Source organism: Elephas maximus, chromosome 11 (assembly GCF_024166365.1).
Source record: "Elephas maximus indicus isolate mEleMax1 chromosome 11, mEleMax1 primary haplotype, whole genome shotgun sequence".
Lineage (NCBI taxonomy): Eukaryota > Metazoa > Chordata > Mammalia > Proboscidea > Elephantidae > Elephas > Elephas maximus.
Genome location: NC_064829.1, coordinates 103,779,037 through 103,794,220, shown reverse-complemented (window position 1 = coordinate 103,794,220; position 15,184 = coordinate 103,779,037). Strand labels below are relative to the sequence as shown.

At 55.6% G+C, this 15,184-nt stretch overlaps 1 protein-coding gene across 1 annotated transcript; it reads right to left on the bottom strand.

Moving 5' to 3' along the window:
* Positions 1-10,625: 10,625 nt before the first annotated feature.
* IRF2BP1 (interferon regulatory factor 2 binding protein 1) lies at positions 10,626-13,448 on the bottom strand. The gene has a single exon (XM_049901614.1). It carries the CDS (start codon positions 12,774-12,776, stop codon positions 11,022-11,024), a length of 1,755 nt encoding a protein of 584 aa, XP_049757571.1. The 5' UTR covers positions 12,777-13,448; the 3' UTR covers positions 10,626-11,021.
* Between the last annotated feature and the right edge of the window lie 1,736 nt (positions 13,449-15,184).

Here is a 15,184-nt window from a genome sequence, read left to right as displayed (position 1 = left end):
CAGGGGAGATGGGAGCATGGTGGGTGGGGTATGGCTGTAGCTCACACCCTCAGGCTTTCAGGGCCTGATCCTCCTGGTTGACACTTTGCTTGTCCCACGAGTTAACATCTTGGTTGGTCTCCTGCTAACTGTGATGACTGCCGTCTTTGAAGGCATCCTGTTGATCCGCTGGGTACTGTGATGACCACCATTGCCACAATCTTGGTTGGCCCATTGGGTACCGTGAAGACTGTCATGTTGATTGATATTATTGGTTGATCCATTGGGTGCTTTGATGGCCACCATCTAGGGTGACGTCTTGGTTGGTCCTTTTGGGTGCTGCGATGGCCATCTTTTTGGCTGTCACTTTGGGTGTGATGGCGATACGATTTCAATTACGTCTTTCTTTGGCCCATTGGGTACTGTGATCACTTCTTTCTTGGTGGATTTCTTGGCACAGTAGGAGCCAAACTGGCCGCCATCCTGCATAACATCTCTTTTGGCCCACTGGGCGCTTTGATATCAGTGGACTATTGTGCACCACGATAACACAGCCCCTGTGTTGGCCATGCCATTAGCGTCTTTTTGGTGTGGGTTGTGTGGAGGACAGAGATGGGAATACTCCTTGGTTTTCTCTGGAGCCCATCCCCCTCCTCTGGTCCAGGAGAAAGGAGAAGGGGCTGGTTAGGGAGTGGGGAATTTCTACTGAAGTCTGGTTCTTGCCTGGGAAGCGGGATACTGGCTGTGTTTGACCATTAAAGGCACCGTTTCCGCCTCTTTCTGCATGTCTCTTTTCCTCGGCAGATGAGCCCTGTGGGGCTTGAACACCTGAATTTCTGTTCTCCTGTCCCCTCTCCTTCCTGCTCCTAAGAGCTCTGGGGGAGCGGGCAGAGGCATCGACCTGACCTTTGGCTCTTTGCTGTCCCTGACCCCAAGGACAGTTTGTTCAAAGATAGCAGCCCCCGCAGTGTGGGGCCAGAGCAGCAGGGGGAGGTGGCTCTATGGTGACCAAGGCCATCTCCCCACCCCCATTTCGCAGACACACACCTCTAGTCTGTCTCTCTGAGGATCAGGGAGCCTGGGGGTTACTCAATTTTTGATTAAGCTGGGTAGGAGAGAAAGGGACAGATGAGGTGTTAATTGAAGAACTGGAGACAGTGTGTGTATTGGCGTTGATCTATGTGTGTGTGATGCCATGTGGTGTGTGTCTGTCCAAGTGTGTTTTTGTGTGTGTTGTGAGGGCCTCTGTGGATCACAAGATATCACTATACCCATTGGGGTCCCTGTGGTCTACCACAAGGTGTTTGCTGTTGTTTGTATCCCTCGATTGTGTGGGGAAGACTTCAGTCTCTGGGTGTGTGTGTCAGTTGAACCTCTGGGTGTGTGCTTCTGTGGGTATCTTGGGATATCAGGGCTTGCTTATGTGTCTTCATTGTTTTGTGTTTGTGGTTCTCTTTGGACACCAATCTCTGGGTCCCTCTTGGGTCTCACAAGGCTAGGTGTCTGTCTCGGTATGTCAGTTTGTCTGGACACCCATGGCCTCAAAGAGTATGTGTGTGACTGCATTCAGGTTGTGGGTCTGCCTGTCATTGTGTGTCTTATGTGTATCTCTGGGAGTCAACGTATGTCCATGTGCTTAAGACCAAGTACGTGTGTGTGTGTGTCTGCCATTTTGTGCCTCCCTGTGTGTGTGGAGGGTCAACCCACCCTAGAGGGTATCTGTCTCTCTTGGGGGTGGGTGTGTGACGAGGGGATTTTGGGGGTGGGACCTAGGTGTCTCTGTTCCCCTGGTCTCTCCCTAGACTCTGAGTCAGTTTCTCTGTCCCCAGGTGTTCTGAGAGAGTGGCTCTCTAGGAAACACAACTGTGTACTTCACCCCCCTTATTTCACAGAGCGGAGACTGAAGCCCAGAATGGGAAGGGGCTGAGCCAAGTCTTTCAGCGTGGCAGGAGCAGGTGGGCAGGGCTGGTGTGATGTTGTTGGCCATACCATTACTGGCTCTTTGGTGGGGGTTGGGTGGGGGATGGAAATGGGAATACTCCCTTTGCCTTTGCCTTTCTTGGTGGTTGGCTCTCTATCCACTCATTCATTCATTCAACCAGCCATTCAAAGACCAAAGACTTTGCTTATCCACCTGTGTGTCTGTGTATATGTGTGTGATGTGTGCATGTGTGGCATGTGATGTATATGGTGTGTGTTTGTGATATGTGTGTATGTGGCATGCGTGGTGTGTATGATGTGTCTATGTGATGTGTGGTGCATGTGTGTGTGGTGTGATACGTGTGTTTGGTGTGTGATGTGTGTGGTATGTCTGTGATGTGGGGTGTGTGATGTGTGTCATGAGTTTGTGGTGTGTGTGTGGTGTGTGTCTATGTGACGTGTATGTGGTGTATGTGTGTGTGGTGTGAGTGTATGGTGTGTATGTGATATGTGTGGTGTCTTATGGGTGCAATGTGTGTGGCATGTGTGATGTATGTGGTGTGTGATGTGTGTGGTGTGTATGGTGTATGTGTGGTGTGATGTGTGTGTGGTGTGTGTGGGGTGTGGTATGTGTGATGAATGTGTGTGATGTGTGTATGTGGTGTGTGTGATATGTGTGGTGTGTGTTTGTGATATGTGTGTATATGATATGTGTGGTGTGTATGATGTGTGTGACTATGTGATGTGTGTGTGGTATGTGTGTGATATGTGTGTATACGTCTGTGGTGTATGTGTGTGATGTGGAGTGTGTGATGTGTGTCGTGAGTTTGTGGTGTGTGCGTGGTATGTGTGACGTGTATGTGGTGTATGCGTGTGTGGTGTGAGTGTATGGTGTGCGTGTATGTGATATGTTTGGTGTCTTATGGGTGCGATGTGTGTGCCATGTGTGATATATGTGGTGTGTGTGTGCTGTGCGTGTGGGGTATGTGTGGTGTGATGTGTGTGGGGTGTGGTGTGTGTGATGTATGTGGTGTGTGTGTGATATGTGTGTATGTGGAGTGTGTGGTGTGGTGTGATGTGTGTGTGGCATGTGTGGGGTGTGATGTGTGTGGTACGTGTGGCATGTGATGTGTGTGTGGTGTGTGGTATGTGTGTGTGACGTGTGCCTGACGTGTGTGGTGTGTGTGTGTGGCATGTGTGATGTGTGTACTGTCTCTCCCAGTTTCCATGTGTCCATCTATCTCCTTATCTTATTATAGTGTCAACTCTGTGTCACTGTGTCTCTGACCCTCTCTGGGGCCTTTCTCTCTGCCCCTTGGTTTCTTTGTTTATAGTGCTCCATCCCTCTCTGACTTGTCTTCTGTCTGTGTCTCTGATTCTTTCTCTGTGTCGCTTTGACTCTGTCGTTCCCTTTCCCTGGGATTCTGCCTCCTTCTCTTGGGGGCTCTGTCTCTTCCTCTCTGGGGTCTGTCTCCTTCCTTGGATCTCTGGTCTCTCCCTGCTCTCTCTGGCCGCCTTCTTTCTCTCCGGCTCCCCTAGTTTCTGCCTGTACCTGCCACCACAGGCTGCCGGGCCCTCTATTTCTGTCGCTGTGCCTGCCTTGCCCAGCTGCGTGTCACCCCCGCCCCCTGCCGCGCTGGCTCCCTGTCAGCCGTCCCACCAGCCTCGCTGTCCTGGGCAGGCTGGGGAATTCCTCCTGGTTCCTGGAAAAAACAACTGGGGCCGAGAGAAAGGCCCTCAGTCTCCCCGGGTGCCTGCCCCCCTCCCTCAGGCCTGGGGGTCTCTCCCGGAGTCGGGCGGCCTGAGGCAGGAAGCCCTGCGGTTTCTGGCTTCTCCCAGGCGGCCTCCGGATCTGGCCCCCGCCCCCCGGCCAACAGCCCAAATATTATTCCGCGGGAGGAGTCGGTGGCTGCAGGAGGAGGCCCAGGCTGAAAGAGGCTTTCAGGGCAGCCAGGCCTGGGGCTTCCTGTCCCCAGACCTGGGCCTCAGGCCGCCCCAGTGGGGACCTCAGGTGGCCGGAGGGGCGGGGTGTTGTTGTAGGGTCCTGGCGGGAGGGTGGGGCCATCCATCAGGGTGTCTGGTGGCCACCAGCTAGGCAAGCGTGGGCAGGTGTGACCCCCACCCCAGGGACAGCCGGCTCCCGTCCAGCGTGGAAAAGTACCACGGTCAGACGTGGGACACATGGACAGACATGGGGACGCCAGAGATCAGGGATGCAGGGGCAGCCAGGGGGACACCTGGGGAGGCCTGGGCTGGAACAGAGGGACCTGGAAACAGCCTGTGGGCCTGAGGTGACTTGGCCCAAGGAAGGGCCAGATCAGGGTCCCGGCTGTGGGCAGAAGGCTGTCTGCATGAGAAGGCCCCAGAGGATAATGATAGTAGTAGCTAAGGAGCCCTGATGGCACAATGGTTAAATGCTCAGTTGCTAACTGAAAGGTTGTCAGTTTGAACCCACCTAGGGGATCTGCGGGAGAAAGACTTGGCGATCTGCTCCCGTAAAGATTTCAGCCTAGAAACCCTAGGGGGCAGTTCCATTCTGTCACATGGGGTCACTATGAGTTGGAATCCACTCTATGGCACCTAACGACAACAGTAACAACAATATTAATAGCTGGTAGTGCTTCCCACAGGTGCAGAATTATGGGGGCGCTTTACAAGAGTCAGCTCCCTCGGTCCTCCCCCCGCCATTGTATTGGTGGTGGAACTGAGGCACAAAGAGGTGAAGAGATAGCTTGTGAGGGTCACACAGATAGTGAGTGGGGGAGCTGGGATTTGAACTCCGGACTTCTGTCCCAGTGTCCTTAACCTCCACGCTATTCCAGAGGCTGGGAGGGGTGACAGCAACACAGCAGGGTCCTGAGGTCCCAAGCCTTCCCTCAAAATCACTCCCACTCCCGGACACAAACTGCTATGGGAGGAGGAGGGTGGCACCCCCGGAAGCCAGCAGTCCAGGCTGTTTACCATTGTGTGTGTGTCCATGTCAGTGTGTTTGTCACTGGCTCTCGTGGTTCTTGAGTATTCTGGTGTCACTGTATCTGTGTCTCTGTATCTGCAGGCTCATGTACTACTCAATGATGTGTCTCTGCTCAGCGTGTTAGTGTGTGTGCTTGTATGGTTCTGTGTCTGTCTATGCTCTTTGTGTGTCTGTCATGTGTTTTCTGTCTATCACTGTGTTTGTGCCATTGTGTATGTCACTGTGTCTGTTACTGTCTATCATAGTTTTCGGGGTGTCTGTCACCATATCTGGGTGTCTCTCTGTCACTGTGTATTTGTGTCTGTCACTGTACTTGTGTCACTGTGTATGTGTGCCTGTCCTGTGTTCTCCATCACTGTGTGTTTTGTCACTGTGTTTGTGTCACTGTATGTGTGTCACTGTATTTGTGACAAGTTGCTGTTGCTGTCATTGTCAGTGCTTGTCACCCGCCATATCTTTGTGTCTGTCCCTGTATTTGTGTGTCTGTCACCGTCTTCTGGGTGCCTGTCACCATATTTGTGTCTGTCACCGTATTTGTGTGTCACTGTCATTGTCTTCTGAGTGCCTGTCACTATATCTGTGTGTCACTGTATTTGTGTGTCTGTCCCTGTCATTGTCTTCTGAGTGCCTGTCATTATATCTGTGTGTCTGTCAGTGTCACTGTCTTCTGGGTGCCTGTCATCGTATGTGTGTCTGTCACTGTAATTGTGTGCCTGTCACTGTCATTGTCTTCTGGGTGCCTATCACTGTATCTGTGTGTCTGTCACTATATTTGTCACTGTCATTGTCTTCTAAATTCCTGTCACTGTATCTGTATGTTTGTCACTTGACTTGTGTTTTGTCACTGTGTCTCTGTACCTAACAACACGGTTGCCTGTCACGTTGTTCAGTGTGGCTCTCACTGTGTCTGTTACAGTGTATCCCTGTTGCTGTGTCCTGTGTGTCTGTTACTGTGGATGTCTTTATCACTGTGTCTGGGTGTTTGTCACTGTGGATCTCCATCTATCTGGCACTGTGTGGCACTTGGTCTGTCCCCCTATGTGTCACTGTCAATCCAGGTGTCACAGTGTGTGTTACTCACTGCCCAGGCCACAGGTGGGCGTGTCGGGCCCACTGGTGCCAGGGCTGGGGCCCAACCTGTTCCACCCTTGCCTGCCATGGGCCAGGCCGGGCGCCTGTTTGCAGTGCCTGCCCCAGGTAAACACCAAGATCCGGAACCCTAGGGCCACCTCCCTCACCTTCACTCCCTGCCCCTTAGCCTGCTCTGGGCTGGACTGGGCAGAGCCCCACAGGCGGTGCCCCCAAACGGGAGACGGGCCTTGACACTCCCTACCCATGGTCACCAGCTTCCCAGGCCTCCCAGCCTTGGCCCTGGCCCTGTCTGTCTGCTTCTTTCTGGGTGGGTCCCTCTCTGGGTGTCTCCTGACCGCTCTGTTCCTTTCTGTCCCTACTTCTCTCACTGGGGTTTCTCTGTCTTTCTCTTTAATGACCTTCATCTTCATTCGGTCACTGTCCCCCTCCCTCTGACTTTTCCTGTCTTTCTTTAGTGATGTTAGATTTCTCGGTCTATTTTACTGATCTCTTTCCATTTGAGCTTGTCTGCTCTCTCTGGGTGGCGCAAACAGTTAAGCACTTGACTACTAGTCAAAGGGTTGGCGGCCCGAACCCACCCAGAGGTGCCTTGGAAGACAGGTCTGGCGATCTGCTTCCAAAAGGTCACAGCCTTGAAAACCCATAGTTTCTTCCTCTGTGTCTCTGCCAGACTCTCTCTCACTTTGTCACTCTCTCTCCTTCCCTCTGTCTCTCTGGGTCCCTCTTAGCCTGTGTCCCTCAGTCTTGGCGGCTATCTCTGTGGGTCTCAGAGCCCCCAGGGCCTCTCCATGCATGGGCCCTTCAGGGAATGTGTGGCCCCCAGCCTCCCAGCCCCAGCCCACTGGTGTATATATATATAAAGGTGTACATACATATTATTTATATCTGCACCCGGTGGCAGGAGGGGCAGACACTGGGGCCTTTGTGTAGCCACTGCCTGCTGCCCAGCCGCCAGCCACTCCTCTCCCTTCGTCCCTGCCGCCCGCCTGCCTCCACTCCCCCCGCACAGAAAGGTTCCTGTGGGACCTGCCAGCTTCCTGTGCCCGAGGTGTGAGTGGGCACGCCACGGGAGAGGCGGGCAGGGGGGCCGGGGCTTTTTCCAGCTCCAGGGAAGCTCTCTGGGTGGGGGAGACTCTGGAAGGAATGGAACGTCTCAGCTGGGATGCTGTCTGTCTGTCTGCTGTCCCTGGGCATCCCCGGGTCCTTAGCTGGCCTCTCCCTGGGGGTCTCTGAGTCTGTCCCCACCATCCAAATGTCATGATGACTTTTTCTCTGTTGGTTTGGGTCTCATTCATTCATGCACACCTTGTTGGGCATCTGAGCTAGGCCTTCTGTTGGGTCCAGGGCCCACAGATGATATGCTGCTGTCTGTCCCAGCTGATTCTTTGCCATCTCTGTGACATTTGCTCTATCCCTCCACCCACTGCTTGAAACTCTCTGTTGTTGCCCTTAGAACAAAATCCAAAGTCCTTATAATGGCCTACAGCAATCCCTGGCAGCCCCCCACTACCCTTCTGATCTCATTTCCTATGGTCTTGTCCCACTGCTCCACTGGATCCTTCTGGAACAAACCAAACAGGCTTCTACCTCAGGGCCTTTGCACATGCCATCCCTTGGATTTCCCCTGGCTCTCTCCCTCACCTCTTTCAGTTCTCAGTTCCAGTGTCATCAAGCCCTTTCTGAATTCTCTCTCTAAAATAGCAACCTCCATCATTTTCTAGTCCCCCTCTGGTTTATTTTTTCCTTTGTAGGACTGGCCACTCCATGGTATAGCATATTTTATGGATCTGTCTGTATCTCCTACTTTAGAGTAGGGGCTCCAAGAGAGTAGAGTCTCCGATGCTTGCCACATGGTGGATGCTGAATAAACATTTGTTGAGGGAGAGAAGGAACTCATTAATCAATTCATCCATTAAATCGGCCCTGTGCTGGGGGGAGGAGTCTCTGGGTGGTACAAATGGTTAAGCTCTCAACTGCTAATTGAAAGGTTGAAGCTTTGAGGCCACCCAGAGGTGCCTTGGAAGAAAGCCCTGGCAATCTACTCCTGAAAAATCAGCCATCAAAAACCCTATGGAGCACAGTTCTACTCTGACACACACAGGGTTGCCATGAGTCAGAACCGCCTGGATGGAACTGGTGCTGGGTGATGCTGGGGACAAAGTGGTGACCAAGACAGCCCCAGCCTTGTCATCACAGGCTCACAGTCCAATTTCCAGACAGTGATGACCCGAAGTGGGCAGTGTTGGGATGGGGAAAATCTGAGGGGCTATGGGAGCCCAGAAGAGGCATCTGAAGCAGCGTGGAGTCAGGGAGAGCTTCCTGGGGGAGGTGTTAGCTTGAGTTAGGACCTGGAGGATGAGGGTATGAACCAGGCCCTGGGCACTGGGGACTGGGTGATCAAGAGAGACTCAGCCTTGCCCTTCTGTCTCATAAGACTTTTGATTTGAGGATGTCTTAACCCTCTAGTACAAGCCTGTGCCTTTCTCTGCTTTTCCAGAACCCTGTCTCTCTCTCTCTCACACAGGCTCTTATTATTTTTTTGTGCCACTTTTGGAATACCTCTTATATTAATCTCTATTCTTCTTCATTGTTGTTAGTTGCCATAGAGTCAGTTTTGACTCACGGTGACTCCATGTGTGCAGAGTAGAACTGTGCTCCCTAGAGTTTTCAAAGCTGTGACATTTTGGAAGCAGATCGCCAGGGCTGTCTTCCAAGGCACCTCTGGGTTGGATGGAACCACCAACCTTTTGGCTGGCAGTTGAGCATTTAACCGTTTGTGCCACCCAAAGTCTCCTCATATGCTCTTTATTCCCCTCTCTGCTTGTCTCACTTCTTTCTCGCTCCGAGGACTCTATCGTTGGTGTATCACCTGTGCAACCATCTCTCCTGACCTATCTGGAAACATTTCTCCATTTAGTTCATGTTTCTGAATGTGTCTCATCACCCTCAGCTCAGGGGGTCTCTCCCTAGCTTGCTCTCTCCTCCTCTGTGACTCCTTGTCTGCTTTCACTTTACATCTTTCCCTCTCCATTCCTGTTGTCTCCCCATCTTTGCCTTGATCTCTACTTCTCCTCTTTCTCAAAGCCAGTTCACCCACTCACGGATTCGCAAATAAACCCAGAAGCCCCTCCACCCTGGCCCCACCACAGCCCTGGGGGAAGGGGGATTGATCCAGCCCCCCACACCCACACAGGTCAGGCTTTCTGCTAGGTTAATGGTTAACCCAACCTCTATCTAGAATACACACCAGCCAGGCTGGGGGTGACTCCCCTGCCCCCCAGCCACCCACCAGCTGTTCTTAAAGGACCAGGTGTCCTACACAGCTCTCTAGTCCCCACTGGGGCATAGGGACCCTGTATCTGGAGGTCTGTAGCCCTGAGGATTTAGGGCAGTGGAGCTGGGCCAGTGGAAGCTGGGAGGGGAGCCCAGGTATGGAGCTCCAGCATCTCCCTTGCTCTGGGCTTATCGCCTGGGTGTATTTAATCAGGGGTGGTTTTCTCAGCCCTGCCCAGGGCCCAGGCTGGCAGTGCCAGGGGTGACAGAAACACCTGAGACCTGGAGGCTGGGGGATGGGACCCCTGGGTCCAAGAACTGGGGTTTCAGGATACTAGAACCCTCCAGACATGGAGGACAAAGTCCCAGGGTCCCTAATACTTGTGAGCTGGGACACGCAGAGCTGCCAGGTGTGGAGCAGACACCTAAGTGACCTGGATGGGTCAGGACGTTCTGGACCTCCAGACTCAGGTGATGAAATACTTGGATTCTTGAGGTCTGGGGGCGACCTTGGGTCTCCCCCAGTGCTGCCAAGTGGTGGAAGACACCATCATTCCCCATCACTCCTTGCAACGGCAGCCCCGGTGTTCCCCCTTCCGGGAATCTCACCAGGGTGGTGGGGGGAGGACGCCTGGGTGGGGGCTGGGCTCCTAGAGCCGCCCCCCTCGCCTTAACTCCTGCTGTGCCGCAGTGGGTTCATGCCCGCCCCGTGACGTCAGCATGCAGGAAGTCCTGGTTAATGATCAGCCCACCTGGACAGGTGCGGGACAAGGCCGTGCACATCAGAGACGGCCGCGGGGGGGGGTGTCTTTTCCCCTGGCCCTCGGGATGTTCTAGGGTGGCCGCCTATGGCGCTCATCCTCCGAGATGGGGGCAAGGAGCCCAGTTCTAACTTCCCAGGCTTCTCCGACACCCCAGCGATCTAGTTTCCAAGGAACCAGTTAGTTTACCCTGTGACGGTCAATTTTTCCCTCGGGCAGTCCCTCTAACAGTCTAGCCTCAATTCTCTCTCCCTGCCCAGCAGGAACCCACTGCCCCGTCACTTGTAGCTCGCCTCCCGCTCTCTCCCCTTTCTCCCCGTAGGTAGAGTCCTCCACAGCCTGGGTAGACACAAGGAATGGACCAGCGACAGAGGGGAAACCTATCCCTAAACTTGGCTGTGGCCCCTATGCCAGTGCCATCCCCTGTCTGAGCCTCAGTTCTGTCACCTGGAAAACGGGCGGGTGGCTAGAACGGTTGTCTGTGGGCATTTGTAAAAACAGCCAGCAGGCTGTCTGGGTTAAGGGCGCCACCTGGAGGTTACAAGGCAACGGCCTCTCCCTGCAGGATTAATTCGGTCCCTAAGGAGGCGCAGCATCTCAGACAACTAAGGGACCCAGAAGAAAAAAAAACCCATCTTTCGGTTTATTGAAGGGGAAAAAGGAGGTGGGAGAGGGGGAGCAGTAAAATGCTTTTGCTTCGTTTATAAAGAGCAATATTTCAGAAGACCCCTTCTCAAGGAAGTGGGCACCTCTCCCCCAACTACAAGCAGCAGAAAAGCCAAGCCAAGGAAGAGAGGGAAATTGAAGGGGCCCGGGGACCCCCAACACCCCCTCGGACAGGAGCCACAAGCTTTCTCCCCCCACCCCCAATGCATCTACCCCAGGGAACCCATCGGGGCTGAGTGAGGGAGTATGTACACGGGTGGGGGTGACACTGGGTTGGGTGGGGGAGGGAATAATTTATCCGCAGCAGCGGTGGGTGACAAGGGGGCAGGGAGCAGTAGCCTGGTGGCAGTGGTGGCCTAGGGGTCCCGCTCTTTCTTGACCTTGATGTCTCCAGCAAGGATGGTGGCGATCTCACCCTGCATGAAGGCCCAGGGGACGGAGGAGCCCACAAGCGGGCACTTGTCTCCACTGGGGCAGTACACCTCACCCGCTGGGCCCTGCGCCTTGATAAACTCCCGAGAGCAGGGGAAGCAGAACTTGTGTCCGGGCACCGAGGGGCACTGGACAAAGTGGGTGTCTTCTAGCCGCTCCCGGCACAGGGTGCAGCACAGAGGGGCCCCCGGGGTAGCCCCGGTGCCGCTCCCACCTCCGCTGACAGCTTCGGCCCCTGCCGTGGGGCTGACTTCTGCCTCACCGTTTCGAGACACCAGCCGATGCTGGGCTGGAGGCTGGGCTGTGGAGGAGGCTGCAGGGCTGGCACCGCCTGCCCGCACGGGGCCCCCACCCCCACTAGGGTCCTTAGGTGAGTGGCCCAGGGCTTCAGCCACATTCTTGAGGGCAGCAATGGGTGAGGGCACACCAGGGGTCTCGGCGGTATACGGGCCCCCGGGTGCCACCCAGTGCCGCTGCTGCTGCTCCTCGGTTGTCAGCTTGCCAGCTGCCTCGCCCTCTGGCTCAGGGGATGCCTTGCGACGGCGTGGCGTGGGCGCCAGGTTCCGGGATGGGGCTCGAGGGGGCGGCCCACACAGGGCTGCAGGGGCCGGCTCTGGGTACTGCTGGGGCAGGGCCTCTGCGGGAGCTGGCTCTCGGAAGCTTCGGACCCCATCGGTGAGCAGCTCGCCCAGCTGGCGCCATTCCCCCGAACCATGCCTGCGCTCATATTCGAGGTACTTGAAGCCTGAGGAGGCCAGGGCCTTGCCCGGCTCCCGCAGAGCATCATGGAACATCTGTCGAGCCACTGCCAGAACTCCCGCGTACACATTGCCTGAACCACATGGGTACTCGGTGAAGAGCTTCAGCTCAAACTCGTAGCCTGGAGGGCGGGCAGTAGCGTCAAAGGCGAACACCCGCCCCACCAGCCCGTGATCCTTCTTGAAACGGACATTGAAGGGGGCACAGGCAGATAGCGCCAGCAGCTGTTCGCGTACTGCTTTGGGACGCCCATGCCACTCCTCTGCTCGGCCCCGCATGGCCTCGTTCAGTTCTGCCAGACAGTCCGCATTCCTCTGCTGCTTCTCCTTCTCAAAATCAGAGCCGAAGGTTGGACGGGCAGGGCTCAAGCCAGGTGCCAGCGTCAGGCCCCGGGTTCCTAGGCCGGACACTGCTGCTGCCAGGAGCCCGGGAGGCATCAAGCCGGGCATCGAGCCAAGCAGGGCCCTTCGAGCCCCCTCGGCCACGACCTCCTCTCGGCCCAGCCCATTGGCCAGGCGAGACCCCAGGGTATACTCCAGGGCGGGAGACGGCAGAGGGAGGCGGCCTGATGAGGTGGCTCTGTCATAGCGGTCCTGGCCCGAAACACCGCCGCCTGTGCCCGACGGCTGGGGCTGAGCCTGCGGGGGCGGTAGCTGAGGCCCCTGCGCGGTGGCCGCTGCCAGGTCCTTGGTGGATGGGTGCTTGAGGGCCGGGGGCCCGGGCGAGCGGCCCTCTGGGAGCACGTGGCTGCGCTTGAGCTGGCGGGCAGCATCGATGAGCAGCTCTATGCGGTCGGCGCCCTCGAAGTTCACGCAGCCGCGGCACACGGCCTCGCTGAAGTCCCACACCATGGCCCACGGCATCTTAGGCAGGTCGCACAGGTAGCACCACTGGCGGCGGGACGCCTGCACCGACGCCATGGCCCCCGTGCGCGTGCCGCCGGGCCCCCGCGTTCCACCCGCCGCCGACGTTCGATCCGCGCCGCCGACGTTCGATTCGCGTCCCCGGGACCGCGCGAGCCACAGCCCGGCCTCCCCGCCGGATCCAGGCCCGGCCCCCCTTCCCCGCCCCCTGGGCCCTAAGCCTTTTTTTCTCACTCTCGCTTCCCCCGAAAAAGCAGGCAGAGGCACATTGGCGCCCTCGGCCGGTCCGAGCTCCGGGCCGAGGCGCTCAGCTCGGGCCCCGCGATGGGCCGCGGGCACCGCCGCCTCGGGCTCCCGCCGCTCCCGCCGCCGCCGCCGCTGCAACGGCTGCCGCCGCCTCCACCTCCTTCCTCTGCCCCAGAGGCCGTTTCGCAGGGAAAGTTACATAACGCTCCGGCAAAGCCTTCTGGGAAACGTAGTCCCGCAGGGCCCAGCTCTTAAAGGGGACGGCGGGCAGCGGGAGGGGGAGATCGTCGCCTCTCCGAGCGCGCCCTTCCCTTTCCTCGCCACCAAGCGGGGTGTGCGGTGAGCTCCAGGGAACTAAGGCTCAAGGGTTGGGAATGGGAATGTGATACGAACCATCAGCGCTACAATGGCTTCAGAAATTGTGGGAGGGTGGACAGGCTGCCTGATGTCCGTTCCTGTGCGGGCTTGCTGTGCAGCTTTGAGCAAAAGTCTTGCCTCTCTGAGCCTCTGTTTCCCCGCCCATCAAAGGAAGAGGTGGGCCAATGACGAGTTAGGAAGGCAGCAACTCCTGGGGCGGAACGGGGCGCCCTCATTGGATATTTCAGAGCTGGGGGCCGGGAAGCTGTCAAATGCGAGGGGTCGTCCACTTGATACTTGGTTCTCCCCAGATCCTTGGATATCTGCCTCTGGCTGAGGCCGGGAAAAGCCGAAGAAAGGAAAAGACTTAGGACCTCCGGGCCAGGCCTCTGCCTCAGCTTCCTCATCGGGCAAAGGAGCGGAGTGGTCGAGCGCCCTCCAACTGTTTTAACTCCACTAGAGCGCTCTGGCTTCCAAAGGGTTACGCCGCTGGTTTCGCCGCACCTCCCAACTTCACTACAATACCCAAAGCGCTCTGTGGGGCGGATAAACTGACGCATTTCCGCTGTCTGGGAGGTGGGAGGAGGCCTTCACGGCTCCTACTGTGTCTGTCGTCCCCCTCCCCCCAGCACTTTCTGTGCTTTCGGAGCAACGGGTTTGGGGAACCCTCATCCCCTGTTGCTCCCCAATTTGGAGGAGGGGAAGGGGGCCAGAGAGGGCGAGCAAGATGGTGTCTGTGCTGGGGGAGAGCAAGCACCAGACCACCTCCCCACAAATTGAGTGTTTACTACCTGCTGGGACCGACTCAGACTTTGAGAAACCCCAAGTTTTCTCTCCCAGGAACCGGGGACAGTGCGAGGCAGGCTTCGGGAGGGGGCGGATTTCTAGGTTCTAATTCACATTAGCCCCTTTCTCTCTCTAGGCCTGGATCCATGTTAAGCGCTCAAAAATAATCTGAATAAAAAAAAAAAATTGAATCACTTGCTACGGTTGCATTCATTAGTGATTTTCAAACTAGTCCGGGACTGTCCGCTCTCTCCGCTCTCCCTCCCCCCCTCCACTCCCGCCACCCAACGGCAATCTCCAGCTCTGCCTTTTATCTGTTAACCAAAGTTTCAGTCTCATCGTCACAATTTTACCACCTGTATTATAATTGTCTTAACACTGTGAAATGAACTCCCTTAAGAAGGATACTTTTACCTCATCCTAAGCATTATTAGGCAATATTACCTGCACAATCGGGTTTCACGTACTACCTACATTTTAAAAAATAGGTCAAAGCTTAATATAGAACCATGAACAAGTCCATGTATCACCTAAAATTGACCTTGCCCCTCTCTAGGAAACACTAGGGAGAGTTAGGAGTCCCTGGGTGGCACAAACTTAACGCACTGGGTTGCCGACCAGGTTAGAGGTTTGAGTCCACCCAGAGGTGTCTAGGAAGAAAGGCCTGATGATCTGCTTCCAAAAGATTAAAGCCCATAGCTGTTGAGTCAACTGTGACTCATAGCGATCCTATAGGACAGAGTAGAACTGCCCCATCGTGTTTCCAATAGCGGCTGGTGAACTTGAACTGCTGACCTTTTGGCACCACCAGGTCTCCCCCAAAAGACTGGCCATTGAAATCCCTATGGTGCACAGTTCTACTTTGGCACACATGGGGTCGCCGTGAGTAACAATTGACTTGAAGGTAACTGGTTAGTGGGAGTTAAGGAGTTCCAGCTAAAACGAGGCCCCTGACAGAGATGGGATTGTGGGTCCGAGGGAGGGAATGTCAAAGGGATAATTCTTCTTCCCTGATGAATTGAGGGTACGAGCTAATGGGGTGAGGAAATTCAGGCAGTATGTTCTCTTTATGCCAA

Excerpts from the sequence above, each read along its gene's own strand:
- IRF2BP1 (XM_049901614.1), bottom strand. The coding sequence starts at position 12,776 with ATGGCGTCGGTGCAGGCGTCCCGCCGCCAGTGGTGCTACCTGTGCGAC.